The sequence below is a fragment of the Polyodon spathula genome, chromosome 10 (genome assembly GCF_017654505.1).
Source record: "Polyodon spathula isolate WHYD16114869_AA chromosome 10, ASM1765450v1, whole genome shotgun sequence".
Taxonomy (NCBI): domain Eukaryota; kingdom Metazoa; phylum Chordata; class Actinopteri; order Acipenseriformes; family Polyodontidae; genus Polyodon; species Polyodon spathula.
Window position 1 is genome coordinate 11,976,752 of NC_054543.1, and position 21,891 is coordinate 11,998,642.

General features: G+C 36.2%; 1 protein-coding gene across 5 annotated transcripts; it reads left to right on the forward strand.

Moving 5' to 3' along the window:
- The first annotated feature begins 42 nt into the window (after nucleotides 1-42).
- LOC121321835 (leucine-rich repeat-containing protein 20-like) lies at nucleotides 43-20,317 on the forward strand. Of its 5 annotated transcripts, none has more exons than XM_041261095.1 (6): nucleotides 43-119; nucleotides 2,391-2,487; nucleotides 2,941-3,016; nucleotides 4,365-4,514; nucleotides 6,044-6,211; nucleotides 17,114-20,317. In XM_041261095.1, exons 3-6 carry the CDS (start codon nucleotides 2,947-2,949, stop codon nucleotides 17,257-17,259), a joined length of 534 nt encoding a protein of 177 aa, XP_041117029.1. In that variant the 5' UTR covers nucleotides 43-119; nucleotides 2,391-2,487; nucleotides 2,941-2,946; the 3' UTR covers nucleotides 17,260-20,317. The 5 variants fall into 5 exon arrangements, with proteins under 5 accessions (XP_041117029.1, XP_041117028.1, XP_041117032.1 ...); XM_041261094.1 differs by lacking the exon at nucleotides 43-119 and adding an exon at nucleotides 1,382-1,471; XM_041261098.1 differs by lacking the exons at nucleotides 43-119; nucleotides 17,114-20,317 and adding exons at nucleotides 1,382-1,471; nucleotides 13,164-14,061.
- The last annotated feature ends 1,574 nt before the right edge of the window (nucleotides 20,318-21,891 follow it).

Consider the following 21,891-nt stretch of genomic DNA (forward strand, 5'->3'; position numbering starts at 1 on the left):
CAGCCAGGAAACTGAGCACACGCACAAGCACAAAGGAAATGAGGTCAATACAGCATGCGTTTGGGCTTAACACATTCGGGGATCAAGAACGCACTCGCTGTATTCAGCGGGTTAATGGGGTACCAGTATGTAGAGTATGAATAATAATAATAATAATAATAATAATAATAATATAATAATAATAATAATAATAATAATAATATTATTAAAACATTTTTTAAGTATGCACGGAAAATAATATTTCACATTTGTATGTCATATATATATATATATATATATATATATATATATATATATATATATATATAATATATATATATATATATATATATATAACATTGTTCTATGCTTACATATATAACATATAACATTGTTCTATGCTTACTTTAAAAAAGGGTTTTGTGTCTGAAATAATTTTTAATAATGTCGTTGACACATAGTTGAAAATCGGGATTTGTTATTCAATACCAAGACAAGGTTTTCCAGATGTAGGCTTGGGAACTAGAATACCTGAAAACAGGTGACTGTCCTTGCACAGCCCGAATCGAAGATTGCCTTCATTGGGCAGTCAATAATGTTTCAGTAATGTGAAAAATAGGTCACTGTGTGCTAGGTAAAATAACTGTTGTCAATGGCCATGCAAACTTGACCATTTTCGAGCAAAAGTAGGACACCATGATTTAGATTTTGTAATATTATTTTACCTAATTTGCATTTATTTTAAAATTTACATTATTTGGCAAATAGTTAAATTATGCAAAACTGTACAACATGCAATTTATTGAGAATGTTTTATTTATTTATTTTATGAGATCTCCACAATACATTGCATTTCCTGGTATATTTGAGTCACTTTGAATTGGTGCACATGTGTAAAACCTGTTTTGAATAAGATAAACCGACAGGAAGGTCGCTCGTTTACTTTACAGTTATTGGAGTTTTATAGTTTTAAAATTGATTTTCTATCTCTTTGTAATGTTGTTATATTTATTTACGTATTAGTTAATTTTTTTATTTGACTGCTGTTTGCTGCTACTTCCTGGTACCAAAGACGTCAATGTTTTGTAGTTCAATTTCATCCAATGGTATAATTGCAATCAGTGTGACCTACAGCAAACCCAGAACGAGCGTTTATATATACTAATATATTATATATCTTAATATATATATATAGATATATATATATATATACATACTGAATTAATGTCAGAAACATTTTGAAATTCAAGAGTGTCAGCACAACTACAGCGACAGTGTTACAAATTAATAAATTAAGTGAAGTCTTTGTTTAGATATGTTTTAAGCCATATACGTAAACAGCGCAGACTCTGTGCGAAGCAGACTGAGCATAACGTTTGCAGTTTCCACAAGGTCCGCTTATCGTGCAACACAGTTAACTGTGATTGGTCTGACTACTAGGAAGCTGGTTGCTGCTGTTGTTCAATGTGCATCAAGTGAAAGCACAGGCTAGGTAAGATATTTGTGAACAGACTACCGCTTACTGCAGTGTGATTAATGGTGTTGTGCATGAACACGGGAAAGCAAATTAGCAAAAGTAGGGTCGCAATAATTTAAAACAAAATAATTAACTCCACGTTCTTGTGTTTTATATGTCAATTAGTTCTCCATATTAATGCAAACGGCACGATTTTGTCGACCAGTAACAATTATATACCAAGCATATCGGTGGTAGAAAATACAGATTGCAAGCAAACCACAGTAAGATTTATGGAAATTAACATTTACCAGTGGTTGTACAAGCGTGTTAACTACCAACACTGAAAATCAAACGTAATATCTTAAACTAAACTAACTACAGTAACCTATTGTTTTATTATTTTGTCGGTCAATTATGCAAAAACAAATCAAAGACAAAAAGCAGTGAAACGTTGTTGTTCTGTATTTTAATTAAATCTCAACTTCTAGATAAGGAGAGTTCTGGTCCTTGCTCGACTTCCAAAATAGCACCAGTTGCTGAGTCACAATCTCTGGGAGGCTGCAGACAGTAATTTAGGCAGATTTCAGAATGGAAATATATCATGTGCATTATTGTGTAATTAAATAAATATTGAACATTATATTTACTTTTCAGTACAATTTTGTATGTTAAAGAAAAATAAACACAATGTTTATTTGTAACATAAAACAAATATGTAACAAATGTAACACAAAGAAATAGAAACGTCTGGTATTTTTCCGTCCAGTCACTGTTAAGGGACAGGGGGTATTGAAACGGTGGGATCCACATTAATAACTTTGTATACAGGGCACAATAAACTGGGTACTGTTGCACAAGAATATTCTCACAGAATTCACACTAATAAGCAAAATGTGTAGCAAAATTAAATCTTTATAACCAGTTTTCCTTCTTTTAATTTGTATTTCTGTAGGACTCTGAAGAGAAGTAAGCGTGCTTAGTGAAAGACAATTGATTTGGTCCAGGCCAGGGAACATTAAGGAAGCATCTGGAACACAGATTGCTCACAGGTATTTGAAACAGTACATTTACAAGGGACACGTGTTACATGAGTACAATTTACAATATTTTTGATGTCTCATGTTTTCAGTTTATTTAGAACTAGGCCTAAACCTCATTATGATAAACCTTCACATGCTGAGAACATACACCTTTCTGGTAATATCAGTGCTTGTCAATCAACTTGACAGAGCAGATGAAAACAAAGCAAAAACAAAATAATGTGTTTATTAGTTTTTTCTGCCACCTTGTGGTACAATATCCAGGCATACCCTTGTATGTGACTACTTTAAGCCCCTTAACATAACTCTTGTCTTATGCCTAGACCAAACAGACTGTTGATTAAAGGCATGCGTTGTAATTTGTAATGCTATCTGTATGATTCTGCTAGCAGAATGTAGGAGGTTATGTTCAGTGTTTTTGTTATTCACTAGTTGTCTTCAGTATTGTCAATTTAATTGTAGAAGAGAATGGGGGACGCTGTAGCTAATGTTGCAAGGAGGATCAATGAAACTGTTGAAGAGGAGAAAGACACTCTTGGTAAGTGTGCTTAACAGATCTTTATTTGATCCTTTCTTGGACGGACCTGTATGTATTACCACTGCCTAGAGGTGTTTAGATTAATCATGACTTCATTAAACAGAAGGAATCATAGTCAGCCAGGTGGTGCTTGAAGGATGAATACACTTTAACTAATGTACAGGTTATCTCTGCTGTTTTCATCATAACTGAGGGGGGAAAGTGTTTATTTCTAGTTATGTATTCTTGTGAAATACAAAATTACAACAGCAGATGGCATCATTCTTTTTTTCTTTCTTTACAGCTAAATTTATAGATTAGCCTGGTTTTAAAGGTATATCCTCTAGCAATTTAGGTGTGTGTGTGTATGTATGTATATATATATATTCAAAAGCTGCTGTGTCCTAATACGAGTCATGCACTATGTCTGTCCGCAGAGACAATACATTATCTTGCAGTGTCCTTCGCAATTGTCTGGGGGTCCATTAGATTTTTTAAATTTATGTATTTTATTTTTCCCACTTCCTTTTACTTTCTAGTTGATTGGGCTGCACAATCAGTAATATGGCAAATCTGTGACTAGTAGATTTGGTATACAGTACACTGATAATGCAGGCTTGCATTGATAACATAGACTAACTATACACAGGGGCTAGCTAATATTAAGAGGGCTGTAGTCATCTCTGCACAGAATCTTTCCAGTGTGGAGAGCCAATTAAAAAGAAAAGCATTCATAAGTTTAAATAACCAAAGGTATGGAATTAAAGAGAAGTTATGGTAAGATTATATAATGCTCTAGTTAGACCCCGCTACTGTTCTGGTCATGTTACTACACCAAATACACATGCCAGTGTACAAAGAACTGTAACTAGGCTAATCCAATTCCTTATTAGCATAAACTGGGAGTACAGGTTAATAGTCTTGTTAGTCTTGGAAAAAGAGTTCGTAATGTCCTAAATTCAGAACAGTACCTATGAGGCACTTTTTATGCAGAGAGCAGCAATACATCCATTAATTATTTTAGCTGTCTTAACTTCTCCTTGATAGATGCTGTAATTTTTAATAATGATGGATGCAATGCAATTCCCCAGGACTACAAAATGCTCTAAAAAATATCCACTAGTAGCTTATCCTAGCAGTGTGTAGGTTCATCACCCCCCTAGTCAACTCACAACATTATATAATAAAAGAGAAAGACACAGGTTTTACCCCATTACTTGCTCTAGACAGGATTCTGTTATTCGTTATATAATACACTCCAATATGTAACATGTTAATTTCTTTGAAAAAATTAAACTGTAGAAACTATATCCAGTAAAATTGTGCACAATATATGTACAATTCCATTTTGTATGTGTGTTTTCCTTAGATTTGTCACAGAGCAAACTGATTAACTTCCCGGATGGAGTCTACAAAGTCCTGAGGAGTGTACAAGAGAAGATACATGTTATTACTTTGGCTAATAATGAGATTAAATCATTGACCAGCAAATTCATAACCAACTTCAGTCAACTAAGAGGTAGGTCAGCATGGATGTTCTTACTTAATCCCACTGCAAGACTAACTTTTGTTTTTTCTGTTTACACTTTCCAAAATGTTTATTATGACAGACACACTTGTGTACTTGCCACCGGATCCTTTTTTTATTTATTTTTTTATATATCTCTCCCTATATAAGTGAAATGAAACGAATATATCCTGGTGTTAAAACACGATCCTGTCCTTTGTGCAAAATAACTGTTTTAGGTTATGACAGTATATGAATAGGGATTTTGTCTCCACAAGCTTATATGCTGTTTGTGTTTTGTTGTGTGTTTTTTTATTACCAAGTCCACAGTATCATTTTTTTGACATGTATTTCCTTTTGTCTCATGTTGTTTACAATCATTTCTTCATTTCTTTCATTTTATGAGAGTGGGTTATATGCAAGAATATTTTTTCTAGTCTATTCAGTGGCAGCAAGCAGCACACACATATTCCCCCACCTGTTACCCATAACCTACATGCCACGAATAACTACAAATTGCTTTCCAGACCACTTAAGGGTTCAGCTAACGGGATACATTTCAGCAGCTGAAAAGCGTACAATTTCTATGACAACTGCAGTTAATTAATTTCAGGTCAGTCTGCAGTTTTGGTTTCATGCTAGTAAGACGACAGCAGTACAGCACAGAACTATTTACTGTATTGTTTTATATGTTGATATATTTGACACGGCAAATTGAAATCGAAAACAATACAACAGGCTAAACAGAAATGAGCTGCCTCTCAGCTAATGCAATTACCAAATAGCTAAAATAAACATTGCTGGGACCACACATTTCTTTATTTTGTGGTAATTTTCCAAACATTTGTCATTGCATCTTGGGACTGAAATATTATATGTCCAGGCTTTACAGTTCTGAGTCCACAGTCTCAGGTGCCTGCTCTTGCTAGATGCTAGTTCTTCTGCAACAGCTGTCCTATAAATATACAAAGGCTCAACTGTATGTTTTTTCTAGGATCAATGATGTGGCAGACTTTATTTTCCTATTTCTTTTGTGGCATTCAGTGTCTTCAGCGAGCAATAGATGGATATATATATATATATATATATATATGTATGTATGTTTCAAGGACCTCTGCCTAATGTACAATATCTTTCATGTGTCATGGTATAAGGCATAACATAGAATATCAAATGATTATTGCTGTTAGATTTATTATTTAAACAGAATGCAGTGCTGTGTTTTGGAAATGATTTAGCCAGTGAGATGCTAAAGCTTGTAAAGAAGTTTTCTAACTAAGCTGCTTGTTTTTCCTCTGATTTATTAAGGGGTAGCTTTTTATAAAATGACAAATAGCCTTGACTGGTATTAGACAACTTAGTTTGGTAAGATCGGTTTTGGTTTGGGAAAGTCATAACCGTTGCTTTCCTAATAGTAACTAGATCTGTAAATCCATTTAGAGCCAAGTTTATTGGTGGAGCAGTATGTTATTGCACTACTAATGACAAAGGATGTGCTTCACCAAAACACAAATAAAAAAGAGGAATGCTTTTCTTTTTAGAGTTGAATGTGGAAGGAAACAACCTGACCAAGCTTCCAGATGTGATTGGTACAATGTTGCACTTAACAACAATCAACCTAGCTCGGAATAAATTCACTGCCTTCCCCGAGAAGCTGACTGACATTAAGACTCTGGAGAGGATTAATCTGAAGGGAAATGAGATTACCGGTGAGTATAAAGGCGTTGTGAAATAGTCCCTGAGGGGGGAGAAAAAAAATTGCACTTCACTTTGATAAAAACGTGTTAGTTTTTCAGTTAACCAAAACAGTGACTGTACTTTGGTTTGTTATAAAACTGTATAACAGGTGGATGAAAGTAATGTATATAGCATCATTTTGGAGTTACACATTTTAGGATATATGATAAAACATGGAAAGACTTTTTGTATGTCACACTTTTAAATCCTGTATAGCACGTAGTTTTGCCCATACACACAGGTGAGTGGTAATTTCTATATTGGTGCTTTGTCTGTTTGTCCAACCACACAAGAGCATATTTGTCCTAGAATTATAGAGTTTATATAGAGAGGACAATTTTTTTTTCATAAATCTTGTTCTTGCCCTGTAGAATACAAGAATGTCTATTTGTGTGTAGAAACAGTTCTTTGTAAGCAGAAGAAAACTTATTTTCACCTCTCCTAAGGTGGATAAAGGATCTTTCATGTGGGATCAAGTTTTGTTTTGATGACATCCTTGGAATATTGTAAAGCAGAAAGACTGAAAACAGCCTGCTGAATATGAAAGGTACAAAACAGATGGGGTGATTATTTAGCTTCCACACCAACAACCACTCGATATATCGCGGGTGTCGGGGTCCGATATAAATCCACTATATATCGAGAGCCGTGATATAGCGAGAGACCCATAGAAAAACAAATTGGCTTACAAATAAATACTGTACAACCACTCCCTCGTTTTATCGGGGGCATCAGGGTCCAATATATGTCCTCAACGTAAACTGCTTTTTCTCATTTTTTGTGTAAAAAGCAGCACACCATTTTAATTCGTACATCGGAGGATAATTGCTTCTTATCAGCTTCAGTCTCCAATTAATTTCATGAGTCTTCCTCTCCTTTCTCAAATGTCCAAACTTCGCTGCATTGAAAGAATCCACTCCCAACCTTGCTTGTTGCTAGGGAGCTGACGTCAATGCCCTGTGAATTTTGCTAGTGCGTTGCTGCTGCCACACGTGAACACCTCGCAGGCTAAAATAAAAATCTCTTCAGCAAGTAGATATTTAATTTGCTTTGTGTTATTGTGCAATGCATGTGTATATGAGAACATCAGTACGATATTAATGCTTTGTTTTTAATTGTTTTGTATATTTTTGTTTGTGGTATTTTTATTTATTTTTTCTTCCACCAAAATTACAAATGCCGTTTGTGAAACGCTATTAGCTAAACAGAAGCCATTCAAAAAAAAATAAAAAATCATCCTTTAAACCAGAAGACAATCGAAAGTGATAGCTGTTGACGGAGGCGTGCATTGGAAACAAATCCTGGAAGTGATTCTCGATACCTACAGTTTATTAAGCCTGTCTCTCAAATCGCTCACATTTCTCTCTCCCTACTTTATATGTCTGGTGCCTGACTTGTGAATACTTTTTATAAAGCATTTAACTGAAGTAATTTCTTAAAACCCACGACTAATTTGGTGTTATATACTGATCTTGGTAAACGTTATATAAAAACTGGTGAGTTAATATGAGCACTATAGGTAATGCAAATAGTGGAATGTGTAATGAATAAACAGGTTTATATAGTATGGTTAATTTCTGGTCTCAATAATTGAAGAATAGTAGTTAGATGTCTATTTTATTGTAGAGGTGATTTTTAATAACTTAAAACTTTTATGGTCCTGTCCCTCCTTTTTTTTCTCAGAAGTGTTGAGTAGCTCACTGTTTCAGCCATAATCTTATACCTATTGCACCGTATCTTTTTACCTGTAGTATCTCGGGGTTCCAAGTGGTGGCAGCGTTACACTATTGGTTAGTGATCCAGTGCATGTCCTCCCAGTAGTGTGGTAGGATAAAGACATATCCTACCTTGATAGGTTTAGAGAAGTTAACAAGGAGGAGGAGTGTTACAGCTGTATGAGCAGCTGTTCTGCCGTAATGTTTGTCTACTTAAATAACCTTGTGGAAATGCAGGGATATACAGAACTGTACACATACGGATATGCACACTGTACGTATTAGAACAAAAAACGAAATATCGCTGTACTTTGCATTAACCAGCAGGAAGCAATTGTGTGGTCTCTAACTCGGGGGTGGTGCAAGTTTGCCCTCTTGTGGTGAAATTTAGAATGCAGTCTTTGGTGAACAGACTGCTTTTGAAAATCTCACCAGAAGAGGCCGGTTATGACCAAGAAAACTCCTGATAAAATGATTCCTGCGTAATACTGTTATCACATCTAACAGTAATCATATAATGGTAAAAAAAGAAAAAGTAGTGTGCCCACTTAATTTTTTTAAGAGTGTAAAATTTTTTTTATGTTTTTATTTGCCAATTTTTCATAACATTACTGTGATTTTGGGCTGTACAGAAATTTGACAGCCTGGGTATTTAAAATAGTCATCTGAAAGTTCCACAGAGTGCAATGCACTCTCACAACTAATCACAAGTAGTTATCACAATTAAGAAAAGAAAGAAAAAAAAAAAACCTTCCTTAAGGTGGCTATTAGCCGTGAAGCTGTAGGTATTAATTACATATACATGTTTTGGAAGGTCTATAACAAAGATTTTAAAAGCTTTTTATAATTCTAGGCATTTATTTTTTTGCAGGATTGATCAGACTGAAGGTTTTATTGCACAGTCGGTATACTGCAATGCTGTGTTGCTGTGTAGCATAGCAACAGCAGCTTACAACACTAGGGAATATGGACCTGATGCAGAGATTGGCATTTAGACATTAATTAAGTACAATTTAAGCATTCTCAGAGGTCACAGATATGTAGATGGGTGAAAGAAAAAACAATCAGTTTTCTTCTATCAGAACTAAAATGACAAATGTATAAAGTTGTTCGGGACTTACCAGGTTTTTCTTAGTAGTGTTTGTGTTACTGTTTCTTATGATGGAGTGTTTTATAGAGTGAATACTGGTATTTTCTAGTACTTGAAACAGACTTCCAGTGAGTTCCATAGTAAATAAAAAGTAATGTGGACCAATGAAAGCATTTCAGTACAGATTATGTGTACAGTATCACTTGTGTTTTGTTGGAATCTGGCCGGTGTCATCACATAATGATATCAGTGTTCACCTAATTGTGGAACATGCAGTATAATTTAGAATGCTTGCTAACTGATGCAGGCTCTAATAAGTACATTTTCTTTTTCTTTTTTTTTTTTTAATTTAGTCATCACCAATGTTTTTTTTTTTTTTTTTTTACCCCAGTTTTCTCCCCAGTTTGGAATGCCCAATTATTGTTTTTATCCTGGTTCACTGCTGCTAGCCCCTGGTGACTCGGGAACGGAGGCTGAAACACGCGTCCTCTGAAATGCATTCCTACCAATCCATAATTTTTCACACTGCGGATCCACAGCGAAGCCACCAGACTTGTAGTGCCAGAGGACAACACTGATATTAATGGCTCCACTGAACACCCGCAGGTACCCTATCAGCCACAGAGGTTGCTGGTGTGTGGTGAACTGTGGATTGCCCTGCCGACCTGGCTGTGCCACTCGGGAGCCACTAATAATAAGTACATTTTCAAGAATAATCCTGCTTGAACCCTATTTAAAGTAGTTGGATCTTGTGGCCATCACCATCAGTTATCAGCAGCTAACTCTAGTTTCATTAGTTCAGGACAAACCCTACGACACAATAATTAGATAAATAAACTTTATTGATGAGGTTCAATTAGATTAAGTGATAAATGTGTGGGGGTTTGTCCATCCTCCCGAACCTAAGTTGTAAATTAAATGTAGTAAAATATATAAACATATAAAATATAACAAATATATCTGATTTAGCTTATTGTATGGTATTAGCACAGTACTGCGGATATACATTGTATGGTTACATTACTCTTGAACTGTAGATTGAAATAAAAACGTACAAAATATATATTTTACATTTTAGTCTTGCTGTGATATATTGTAATGAACACTTCACAGATGCTTTTTCTGGCTTGATCAGTTTTTTACATATGTACACACCACATGTAAAAATGTATCTTTTTCTAATTTCATATTCTTATATGTCTTTAAAAACTAGCAAAATAATTATATTTCTTGCTTGTTCTTGGTTCAGATGCAGCTGTGATGATACACCTCTATTGTAACTGACTGCACTAAGGTAGCAGAGTGCTTCTTTTATCCACTTGCTGTTTTCAAAGGTTACCATGCGAAGCGTTGCTCATTGGCTATTCAGATTCACTGTCATGAAAGAGCACACAGACACCCAGGCACACCGGATATTGAAGATGTTAAGATGTGTGTCTGATTGTTTGGAATTATAAGAAGTATTTGTTTATTTGATTCCCTCTTGCTTGCGCGTTTTTAACGATTGATGTATTGTGTTTTCTGACTGTATTTAAAAGTAGCGGGGAAAAAAAGTGTCCAGCATTCAATTTTAACACTCCTAACAGCAAAGACTAATTATAAACACTGTGATTAAATTACTAAGACAGCCAGTTTTTCAGACAAACACGTTTTTCAGTGTTCATTTTCTGGTTCTGTTTTGAAAGAAATACATTGAATAAAAAATAATAATAAATGACTTACTTGCAACTAACTTGATACAATAAACTTGTTGTACTGTCATGAAAGGAAAGCACCAATGAGCAGATGTTACAAGTTGCAGTTTTTTTCTTCATTCTGATAGATTGTAAAATACTGGATATACCTTCCAGCAAGTATCCTCTGTTATTTTTCAAGATTAATCAATCAGTCATTTTTTCAGTCAATCAAAGCCCACAGGTGTGAGTAATCATTAATCAATTAAAACCTGTATTACAAACAAATATTAAATGATTCAATTATTAATCTAAACTGTATACACGCAATACTTCTAGGACATAACACACACATATATACAGTGCCGTGAAAAAGTGTTTGCCCCCTGTCTGATTTTCTGGATTTTTGCATATTTCTGACACTGAATGGTCAGATCTTCAACCAAAATCTAATATTAGATCAAAGGGACCCTGAGTGAACAAATAACACAACATTTTGATACTTATTTCATTTATTTATTAATTAAAGAAAGTTATGGAACACCCAATGCCCCCGTGTGAAAAAGTAATCGCCCCTTTAGACTCAATAACTGGTTACGCTACCTTTAGCAGCAATAACTGCAACCAAACGCTTCCTGTAGTTATTGATCAGTCTCTTACAGCGCCGTGGAGGAATTTTGGCCCACTCCTTGCAGAACTGCTTCAACTCCGTGACATTTGTGGGTTTTTGAGCATTAATTGCTCGTTTCAGGTCCTGCCACAACATCTCAATGGGGTTCAGGTCTGGACTTTGACTAAGCCATTCCAAAACTTTAAATTTCTTGTTTTTCAACCATTCTGATGTAGACTTGCATGTTTGTTTCGGATCATTGTCTTGCTGCATGACCCAGCTGTGCATCAGCTTCAGCTCATGGATGGATGTACTGACATTCTCCTGTAGAATTCTCTGATACAGAGCAGAATTCATGGTTCCTTCAATGATGGCAGGTCGTCCATGTCCTGATGCAGCAAAGCATCCCCAAATCGTGACACTACCACCACCATGCTTGACTGTTGGTATGAGGTTCTTACTGTGGAATGCAGTGTTTGGTTTGCGTCAGACATAACAGGCCAAAAGTTGGCCAAAAAGTTCCACTTTTGACTCATCTGTCCATAGAACATTGTTCCAGAACTCTTGAGGATCATCCAGGTGCTTTTTGGCAAACTTGAGACGAGCATTCATGTTCTTCTTAGTGAGCAGTGGTTTCCGCCTTGCTACTCTGCCATGAATCCCATTTTTGCCCAGTGTCTTTCCGATGATGGAGTCATGAACTTATCCCTTTAATTGGGTTGAGTTAACTAGGAGGGGCAGTAACTTTTTCACACCTAAAGATTGCATGTTTGATTACCTTGTACACCAAACAAATAGCACCAAACTTTGGTGTCATTTTTTTTTCCAGACTCCCTCTATGTACTATTACAACCCACAAAGAGATCTGACCAAATTGAATGTAAAAAATGTGCAAAAATGCAGAAAATCAAACGGGGGGGAAATACTTTTTCACGGCACTGTGTGAGTGTGTGTGTATCTATGTGTGTATTATATATAATAATATATACCATTATATATCATATAATATATCCTATATATATATATATATATATACAAAAACTGTACAAGTATGTATTTACGGCTCCTGGGCAGTTTATTCTGTTTAGTTCTGAGGTGGAAAAAAGCTTTAGAAGAATCTGATATGATGAAGCATATTAACAGTGAAGTCTCAAACAAACATGAAGATAAAGAAACTCTTTACTCTTAGGATCAATTAGTTAACCTAGACACCTATATATTTTGTAGGGTCCAGAGGTAAATGGTTGGAACTGTGAAAAAAAAAACTGCATCTTGAAAAAATCCATTGTAAGAAAAAAGCCATTACTTTTATTTTGTATGAATAATAGCTTGGTTTGCTATAATACAATTATTTCCACATTTATATCACAGTGTTATCAACACCTTTGCACTTCTATTTTTAATGACGTGGAAAATGATACATCTTTCAAAAGGTATCTTCCTTTATTCCACAAACTAATGAACAAGCTAAAATGTTTTGTGATAAGCCCCTTTCATTGGAAGAATTAGATTAGGTTATTAAACTTCCCAAGAGTAAGTCACCTAGTCCAGGTGGGTTGCCATTTAAATGTGATTAAGTGTGCTAGGAATGTATCAGAAGTTTGTTATTTTCAGGCATTAAAGGAATTTATAGAACATGGCGGTCTATCTGGTGCCATGAAGGTAATTAGACTGGTGCCCTGTAATTTTGTTCAGGTAATGGTTTTGGTGTATTTTTATGGATAAAAACCTGTTTAAATTGGGTAATCAAGTACCCAGAGACTGCTTTTTTCTTTTTCTTTTTTTTTTTTTTTAAAGTATAAGTTTTATAAGTTTTACCCCGGTTTTTCTCCCCAGTTATTATCTATATCCTCGGCTCACTGCTTGCAATCCTCACCCGCTGACTCGGGGAATGGAAACTGGAGCGCGCATCCTCTGAAATGTGCTCCTGCCAATCCGTCATTTTTTGCCTGCGGATCTACAGCGAGGCTACCAGACCTACAGTGCTGGGTGCCCCATCAGCCACTGGGGTCGCTGCTGCGCAGTGATCTGTGGATTCCCCTGAGGACTTAAGCCCTCACTACCCGGAAAGCACTCAGCCAATTGTGCGCTGCCCCCTAGGAATTCCCAGTCACAGTTGGCTGGCACATAGCCTGGACTCGAACCTGCGATCGCCAGGGTATAGGGCACATCCGCGTGGAGCGTCTTTGCTGGATGCGCCACTCAGGAGCCTAGAGACTGCATTTTTTTTTGATCACATTTGTTGTCAATTCCTGTCAGCTGGTGAGAAAAGGACTCTGCCTGTCAACATGTTACTGGCTCTCATTCCTTCAGTTAAGGTGTTAATCTGCAGCAAAAGCCAAAACTGAGTTTGTTGTGAAACATTTGTAGTAAAGCTGACCAGAAAAAAAAAAAAAGACTATAGATTGTTTTACCAATGTGCCTGAGCCTAGCTCTTAGCGTTAGTCCTCCATTAAAGTATGGCCTACACCTTTTGTTCTGACCCGCTGCTGCTGTACGAAGCATTGCTTCAGAGCGATGGTAAGCGTGTCATCATAGCTACTGCCTGTTGCCAAGGCTAAAGCATAGAATATTGTTGTAAACAGGCACCCAGCTACTTTCTTTTTGTTATGAAATTGAACATGTACAGTAGTTTTACTAAACGGGGAAAGTGCATGTGACCATTTTGATATACTATCGCTGAAGCCAACTTGGTTACTCTCAAATCTGTGTTTTGTAGATTTCTTCGGTTAAAAAGCTGCATGTTAATAAACAACTATCCCTTTTGTGTAAGCACCACAGGGTTCTTGTCCTTTGTTGATAGGATGTAACAAAGCTGCGGGACATTTTCTGCAGTAACTACTGTGGCTTGATTGTTTAATTTGTAATCAGCTTGGTGCAATGGGTTTTTTTTGTTTTTGTTTTTTTGAAGACATTGCTGTTTATTTTAGTTTTACTCTTCTACTCGACATATGCATAGCAGTTTTACTTGCGCTCACAAAAAGCTCAAAACACAGTTCTAAACAGTTTGTTTGCTTTGTTCTTTGATAAAACCCACTACAAAGTTAATGCCAGTCAACTTCAAGCACCAGCTATATACATGTGTATGTATATACACATACATATATATAAAATGCAACATGTAAAGTGTTAGTCCCATGTTTCATGAGCTGAAATAAAAGATCCCAGAAATTTTCCATACACACAAAAATTTCTCTCAAATTTTGTGCACAAATTTGTTTACATCCCTGTTAGTGAGCATTTCTCCTTTGCCAAGATAATCCATCCACCTGACAGGTGTGACATATCAAGAAGCTGATTAAACAGCATGATCATTACGCAGGTGCACCTTGTGCAGGGGACAATAAAAGGCCACTTTAAAATATGCAGTTTTGTCACAGAACACAATGCCACAGATGTCTCAAGTTTTTAGGGAGCGTGCAATTGGCATGCTGACTACAGGAATGTCCACCAGAGCTGTTGCCAGAGAATTGAATGCTCATTTCTCTACCATAAGCCTCCTCCAATGTCGTTTTAGAGAATTTGACAGTACGTCCAATCGGCCTCACAACCGCAGACCACATGTAACCGCGCCAGCCCAGGACTTCCACATCCGGCTTCTTCACTGCGGGATCGTCTGAGACCAGCCACTCGGATAGCTGATGAAACTGTGGGCTTGCACAACCGAAGAAGTTCTGCACAAACTGTCAGAAACCATCTCAGGGAAGCTCATCTGCGTGCTCGTCGTCCTCACCAGGGTCTTTACCTGACTGCAGTTCGGTGTCGTAACCGACTTCAGTGGGCAAATTCTCACCTTCGATGGCCACTGGCATGCTGGAGAAGTGTGCTCTTCACGGATGAATCCCGGTTTCAACTGTACAGGGCAGATGGCAGACAGTGTGTATGGCGTCATGTGGGCGAGCGGTTTGATGATGTCAGCGTTGTGAACAGAGTGTCCCATGGTGGCGGTGGGGTTATGGTTTGGGCAGGCATAAGCTACGGACAATGAGCACAATTGCATTTTATCGATGGCAATTTGAATGCACAGAGATACCGTGACAAGATCCTGATAATGCACGGCCCCATGTCGCAAGGATCTGTACACAATTCCTGGAAGCTGAAAATGTCCCAGTTCTTACATGGCCCGCATACTCACCAGACATGTCACCCATTGAGCATGTTTGGCATGCTCTGGATTGATGTGTACAGCGTGTTCCAGTTTCCGCCAATATCCAGCAACTTCGCACAGCCATTGAAGAGGAGTGGGACAACATTCCACAGGCCACAATCAACAGCTTGATCAACTCTATGCGAAGGAGATGTGTCGCGCTGCATGAGGCAAATGGTGTTCACACCAGATACTGACTGGTTTTCTGATCCACGCCCCTACCTTTTTTTTTTTAAGGTATCTGTGACCAGGAGATGCATATCTGTATTCCCAGTCATGTGAAATCCATAGATTAGGGCCTAATGAATTTATTTCATTAGGCCCTAATCTAATGTCAATTGAAATCTAATTATTTCAATTGACTGATTTCCTTATATGAACTGTAACAGAGTAAAATCTTTGAAATTGTTGCATGTTGCGTTTATATATTTGTTTAGTGTGTGTGTATATATATATATATATATATATATATATATATATATATATATATATATATATATATATATTAGCTTATGATCCTTAAGAAATAAAAAAAAAAATAATAATATTTAGGTAATGAAATGGAATGTAAAGCACTCATGTGATTTGTATAAAATTGGTTCATATCATTTTATAGGTACAAACTTAAGAAACCATGATCACTATCCTCGCATAACGGAACTAGATTTAAAAAAAACTGTTCACGTCTCAAACGCTCTCACCTAACACAGTGTTAAGCCTTGTTTGCAAAGTATGTTTAAATGTGCAATTTTACTTAGTGAGACATGGAAGGGAAGGTCTCTGCAGCGTACAAACCAGTACTGTACCAAAAAAAACCTGAATTTTCCAAATACCCTACCTGCAAAGCCTGTACCTTTGCCTTGTGTCTCACCACACCCCAGAGGTGTGGTATATTACATAATGACTGCACTCCCTGCTGTGTTTATTGCGTACACTGCAAATAACACATGCATGTAACATTTTTATGTCTTCTATAAAAAAAAAAAGATTAATTAAAGTTCTGTTGCAAAATGTAATGAGAACACTGTTCTGTTAATTATCTGTTTTGATCTCTCTTATATTTGCAATTGTTTTAATGGATTGCTTTTGCTGTCAATACCATGTGTAGCAACCTATAACACTCACTTTTGACAGCCTCTGAATCATCCACTTGTTACTACCTGTGCAGACTATAATTTGCTGTGGGAGGGTGGTTTCCTTTTATGCCGCTGTGAAATACTGAAACTCTTTTTGTAGCTATTGTAGAGGTGATTGTCCAAAATCGACACTCCTGTGACTATTACACGGTCTACAATGTAAAATAAAATATATACTTTAAAATTAGATTTATCTTTTTATGTTACATTCAGACGTTTAAAGTAATTTAAAAATACTTTTATTTGAAATTCTTTTTATTTACAAAGGTGCTTTCACTGTTTCTAAATTCTTGTAAAGGCTACAGTGTGCAATGATATTAGTGAAGCCTTACAAAAGACTAGGATTAATTACATCTGCAGCACTGTTAGCTGTCAAATAGAAACATATTTCTGGACCAGTAGTTAATGACCTTTTGTAACCTTAAATAATTCAGCCAGAAGGAAGAAAAAACATGCTTTATTTGTTTGTGTCTATTATTGTTTATTTTTTTTTTTTTACACAGAAGTGCCTATGGATAAGCTGGCAGCTATGCCATCTCTTCAGTGTCTCAATATGAAGTCAAATCCAATAAAGAAAGCAAAGTTGACCGCCTCCACACCTCCAATTACATTTGAGCTGCTGACAACTCCAGAAGACAATGTTGTTTAAATGAATTATAATTACAGAGCAGTACATTTAGTAATTCAATACTTTTGCTAAAAAATAAAAAAAACTTTATTTATTTTATTTTTTATTAATAATGCCCAAGTGGGGTTTGTGTAAATTCACATCAAGTAAATTTATTATACAAAATGTAATGCATTTTATTTTGTAATGTGTATAAATGGAGACTTGGAGGTCCAGTGGTTAAAGGGGCTTGTTATCAGTAGGTTTCTGATTCAATCTCAGCCTCAGACTCACTGTGTTTGACCCTGAGCAAGTCACTTAACCATCTTGTGCTCCGTCCTTTGAATGAGATGTAAAACAGATTCCCTTGGATCTCAAGTGAACAGGCAGCCTACAGGACTTTGCACACAGTTATAGTTTTTTTTTTCTTCAAAATTAAACAAATACCTATCTCATAAATCACTGCTGTACTGTAATGTAATTATTCCCCATTTTCAAACCGTTTCAAAAGGAAGCATGAAGCATGAAGTAGGAAGCAAGCTTACCTCTTATTCACACTGGTCATATCATGACTAGTCCGCATTTTCTTTTCTTGCAGATCGTTTGGCTCTTTGCCTGCAATATGCACATATTCCAGTGGCAATGGTGATGAAATGTTACTGCTGCTTTGTGGTACCTAATCATTCATGTCAAGAGCTGTAGTTCACACTTAATCCAATGGTCAAGAGCTGCATCAGGCCATGTGACCTACAAGATTCCAGAATGCAGCAATCTCTCTTTATTTGTATTTAAAGTAGTCTCAAAAATAGTATATCATATTTAGTATAGGCTGGCCAGATTAATTTTGATGGGGACCAGGGCTATTAACGTTTTGGGGGCCCCTCTTTGCATATTCAGTTCCTTCCCTTTACTGTTTTACCATCCACACTCGATTGACATTAATGTAAATTTATTTAGTCTTAGCTGATCCATGTCTGAGTTGAGTTAATGTTAGCACCAGAGTTAGTTACTGGCAGTGTCAAAGAAAAATCATAAAGCGATGTCTACATTGGGGAATGCAAACTGCAGGCTCTTTTGTCGTAAGGGGGAAGCAAGTTATTTGGGGATTTGTTGTACTCATCTCTTACAAGCTCTCTAAATTAAAGATGTATTTTCTGGAGTACTATTACCGCTGCATACATCTGTGGGTATTTTATTAAAATGGCTTGTCATCTTTGGTGTTTTGTTTAACATATCTTTCTCACAAAGCCATTTTAATTGTTGTGCTTTCTGCATTTTAGTGCAGCTCTCATACTTTGTAGGTGCTTTGGCAGACGTTTTCACCGGTTCGAAACTCCGTCAAGTTTGTGCTGCTGATAAAACTGGCACTTTACCTGGTCGCAGGTCAAATCATGTGATCAGACAGTCGCTGCTCCAACTGAATACGGCTTGGTAAAACAGCCCTATTGTTCCGATCCATACAGTGACACACTATTTATTTAGTTTATGTATTGTATTCTAAATTATATATATTTTTGGGGCTCCTCAAAATCCGAGGCCCCTGGCTACAACCACTAAAGCCCCTGCGTTAATCTGGCCCAGAGTATAGGTTATGTTGGCACTGCATTGCTGCTTTGAAATGCATTCTAAAACTAGGCTAGTGTATACTGTTTTTACAGCAAAACCTTCTGGAATATACCAATACTGGTACTGTGTTATTTAGTTTTTTTCCCAGCCTTAGGAGGATTCTGTATTTTTTTTTAAATTGTTATTTCTTCTTAGCCATGCTTACTTAATGTTCCAGCAAAGTTGTAAGCAGATACTGCAAATAGGGTGACCACCCGTCCCTAACTGGACAGAACAGTCCCTAAATGTATAGATCAAGTCCCGGTCCTGGACTAAATGCCTCCGGAATTTGTCCCGGATTTCTAGACACGTTGCAATCGTACAGTTTTGTGCCACAGTCAAACCATAGCATCTGTTTGAAGCAAAACCCGCCCCTGCCGCATCATTTTACAATGCCTTGCACAGCCCCAGAGTGATTGACACATTGGATCGAAGACGTAAAACTATATAATCCCACTATCATGTGACTTTTTACATGCACATGTTCCCCAAGAGCCTGACACAGATCTGATTTGGCGACAGCAAACAAAATACAATTCGTAGAAATATTTTAATTTCATTCAGTGTTTCTTTGTTTATGTGAACTGGCTGTCTAAAAGTTAAATTGACAGTGACAGTGATACGTTGGTAAAGGAAGTAAGGCCACAAAAAAAAAAAAAAAAAATTCAGAGAGGAATGGGTTATAAGAGTCTTTTATACATTATGTAGAAAAGCTTTTAGAATTGGATACTGAGGTGAAAACATCGTTAAGAAGCATTCAAAGTTGATACTTAATTTAGAAATACTGTTATTAAATGTACAGAAAATATACATAAAAAAAATATGTAACTATACAACGCCCGACCCCCCCCCCCCCATAAAAAAATGACAGGTGTCCCGTTTTTTGCATTTTGAAAAGATGGTGTCCGCACCTTCTAAAGCGAATCATGCACAATATAATGAGCTATTAAACAGGTAATAATTTAAAATGCAGATGGTATAAAATATATCTTTTATTATGGAGGTATTAAGAGAGTGCTAATCAATGCTTTAAATCCAGTTTGTCTGTGCCCTTGAAAGTCTTCTCTGCCAATTTGTAAGATGTTTTTAAGATATACCAATTTGCCAATCTTTCAGAGTGCCTCAGTGGGAGTTTAAGTGTTCTCTACTTGCAGCATTATTACTATTCAAAGGCCACTAAAAATGTTCCAAAAAAAATGTCATGTGTTTGGACAGATCTCCTTTGTGTTTGCTGCAAAATGCATGAGTGAGCTATCTGTATTGTACTAATTAATGATGTAAACATGTGTTCCTTTTAGAAAACTAGAAGCTGACATTTAAATAATATAGGTTGTCTCTTAAATCAAAGTGTTTATTTCTCTGTTGTCTGTTCTTCACTGACTTCCAATGGAGTATCGATTTGAAAAGGTATTTGTCAGTTCTGCACATTTGTTAAAAATAAATAAATAAATATGCGTGAAAACAGCAGCACAGTAATCATTACCTACTGTTTTTTTTTCTCTTTCGTTTTGAAAAATATTTTTTTGGCGGTACATTTAAATACAATTACTGTAAAAATAAAATAAAAAGATAAACCATTTAACAGCATTTCTTAGTTTATTGCCTGACTTATGACTTTTTTTTTTTTTTTTTTTAAGAGTACTGTACTTAATAGACACAGCTTTTGTAGTTACAGGAATTTTCCAGATTATCAGAGTACCTGAATATGATGACAAAACTACTGCTTGCTTCATATTGTCTTTTGAACTGTTTGAAGAAAACCCACCTTACCTGATTGTGATGAGTCCAGTAAGTACCTATTATGTCATCAATTTGTATGGATGATCAGTGATATAGCTAATTCAATGTGCACAGTTTTATAAACAAAGTCTTAAAATGTCTAAACAATTGTAATCACCTCCAACCTCCCACTTCTATTTCTCAGAGTGGAGCTAATCAATATACAGGAGAACATTTGTCATTTAAAAATTATACTATATTCATATGGCTGGGCTGAGATTGTGATTAAGTCGCTGAGCATTAGATCAGGTGTAAAACGGCAGCAGCTCTCCTATAGGTCTCCAGCATTTAACTAAGCAACCAAACATGGTTTTACATGTAATTACAAAAATCAAACAGAACTCAGGAGGAAAGAACTATATTTTAACAAGATTATTATCATAAAAAAGCTTATGTCCATGAGTAAAAAGTGTTGAGAAGGTTTAACATGAAAGCATTAGATATATCAACGATTCTCAAACTGGGTCAGGTCACTAGTGCCGTTCAATGGGGTCTCGAATACTATTTTAGTTTAAGAAACAGGTACGTTCATTCATTATTATTGGCACTTTTTACTCCAAGTGAGTCCTCATTTTTCTGTCCAATTGGAAAACGACAAAAAAAGTGTAGTGTACAAGACTGTTTTGTTTACCCTTTTTATTTTATGGTGTGTTTTGGTGCATACCTCCTTTCATTTTCTATTCCTCCCTACCCAGTAACTGCCTGTGTTCCTTCTTTGCCATAGCAATAATATTTAGCTACAGTATTTTAAAATGGAGCGTTTTCTGTAGAAGAGTATTATAAACTGTAGAGATGAAGGGGAGTCGAGCGGCACTGTAAGCAAAACCAGTGCTGACAACAAGGATCCGATCAGCAACAAAAAAAAAAAAAAAAAAACAAGAACCCGAAAGTATGATAAAAAAATGTTTGGAATACGGTTTTACCTGGTTTTGGTTCTGAAGAGGAGCTGTGGCCACAGAGTGTGTGGTGTGTGGTGAAGTGCTGGCTAAGGAGAGGTTAAAACCATTGAAAATGTTGCGGTACAGACAAAACACGCTTCTCTTCAAGGGAAACCTATCGATTTCTTTCAGCAAAAGTTGACAGAGCTAAGGGACCAGACAAAAGTACTCAAGTTGTACAACTAACGAGAAGGCCCTCTGTGTGTCTTTTACTGTGTAAAAAACTGTTTTTTCTACCTAGCTGGCTTCGATTATGATGGGACAAAGTACTGCCAGTTGTTATATTAAAATATCACATTATGATGTAAGTTTATAGATTTACCTGAAACTTGATTTGAAACTTTGAGGCAGG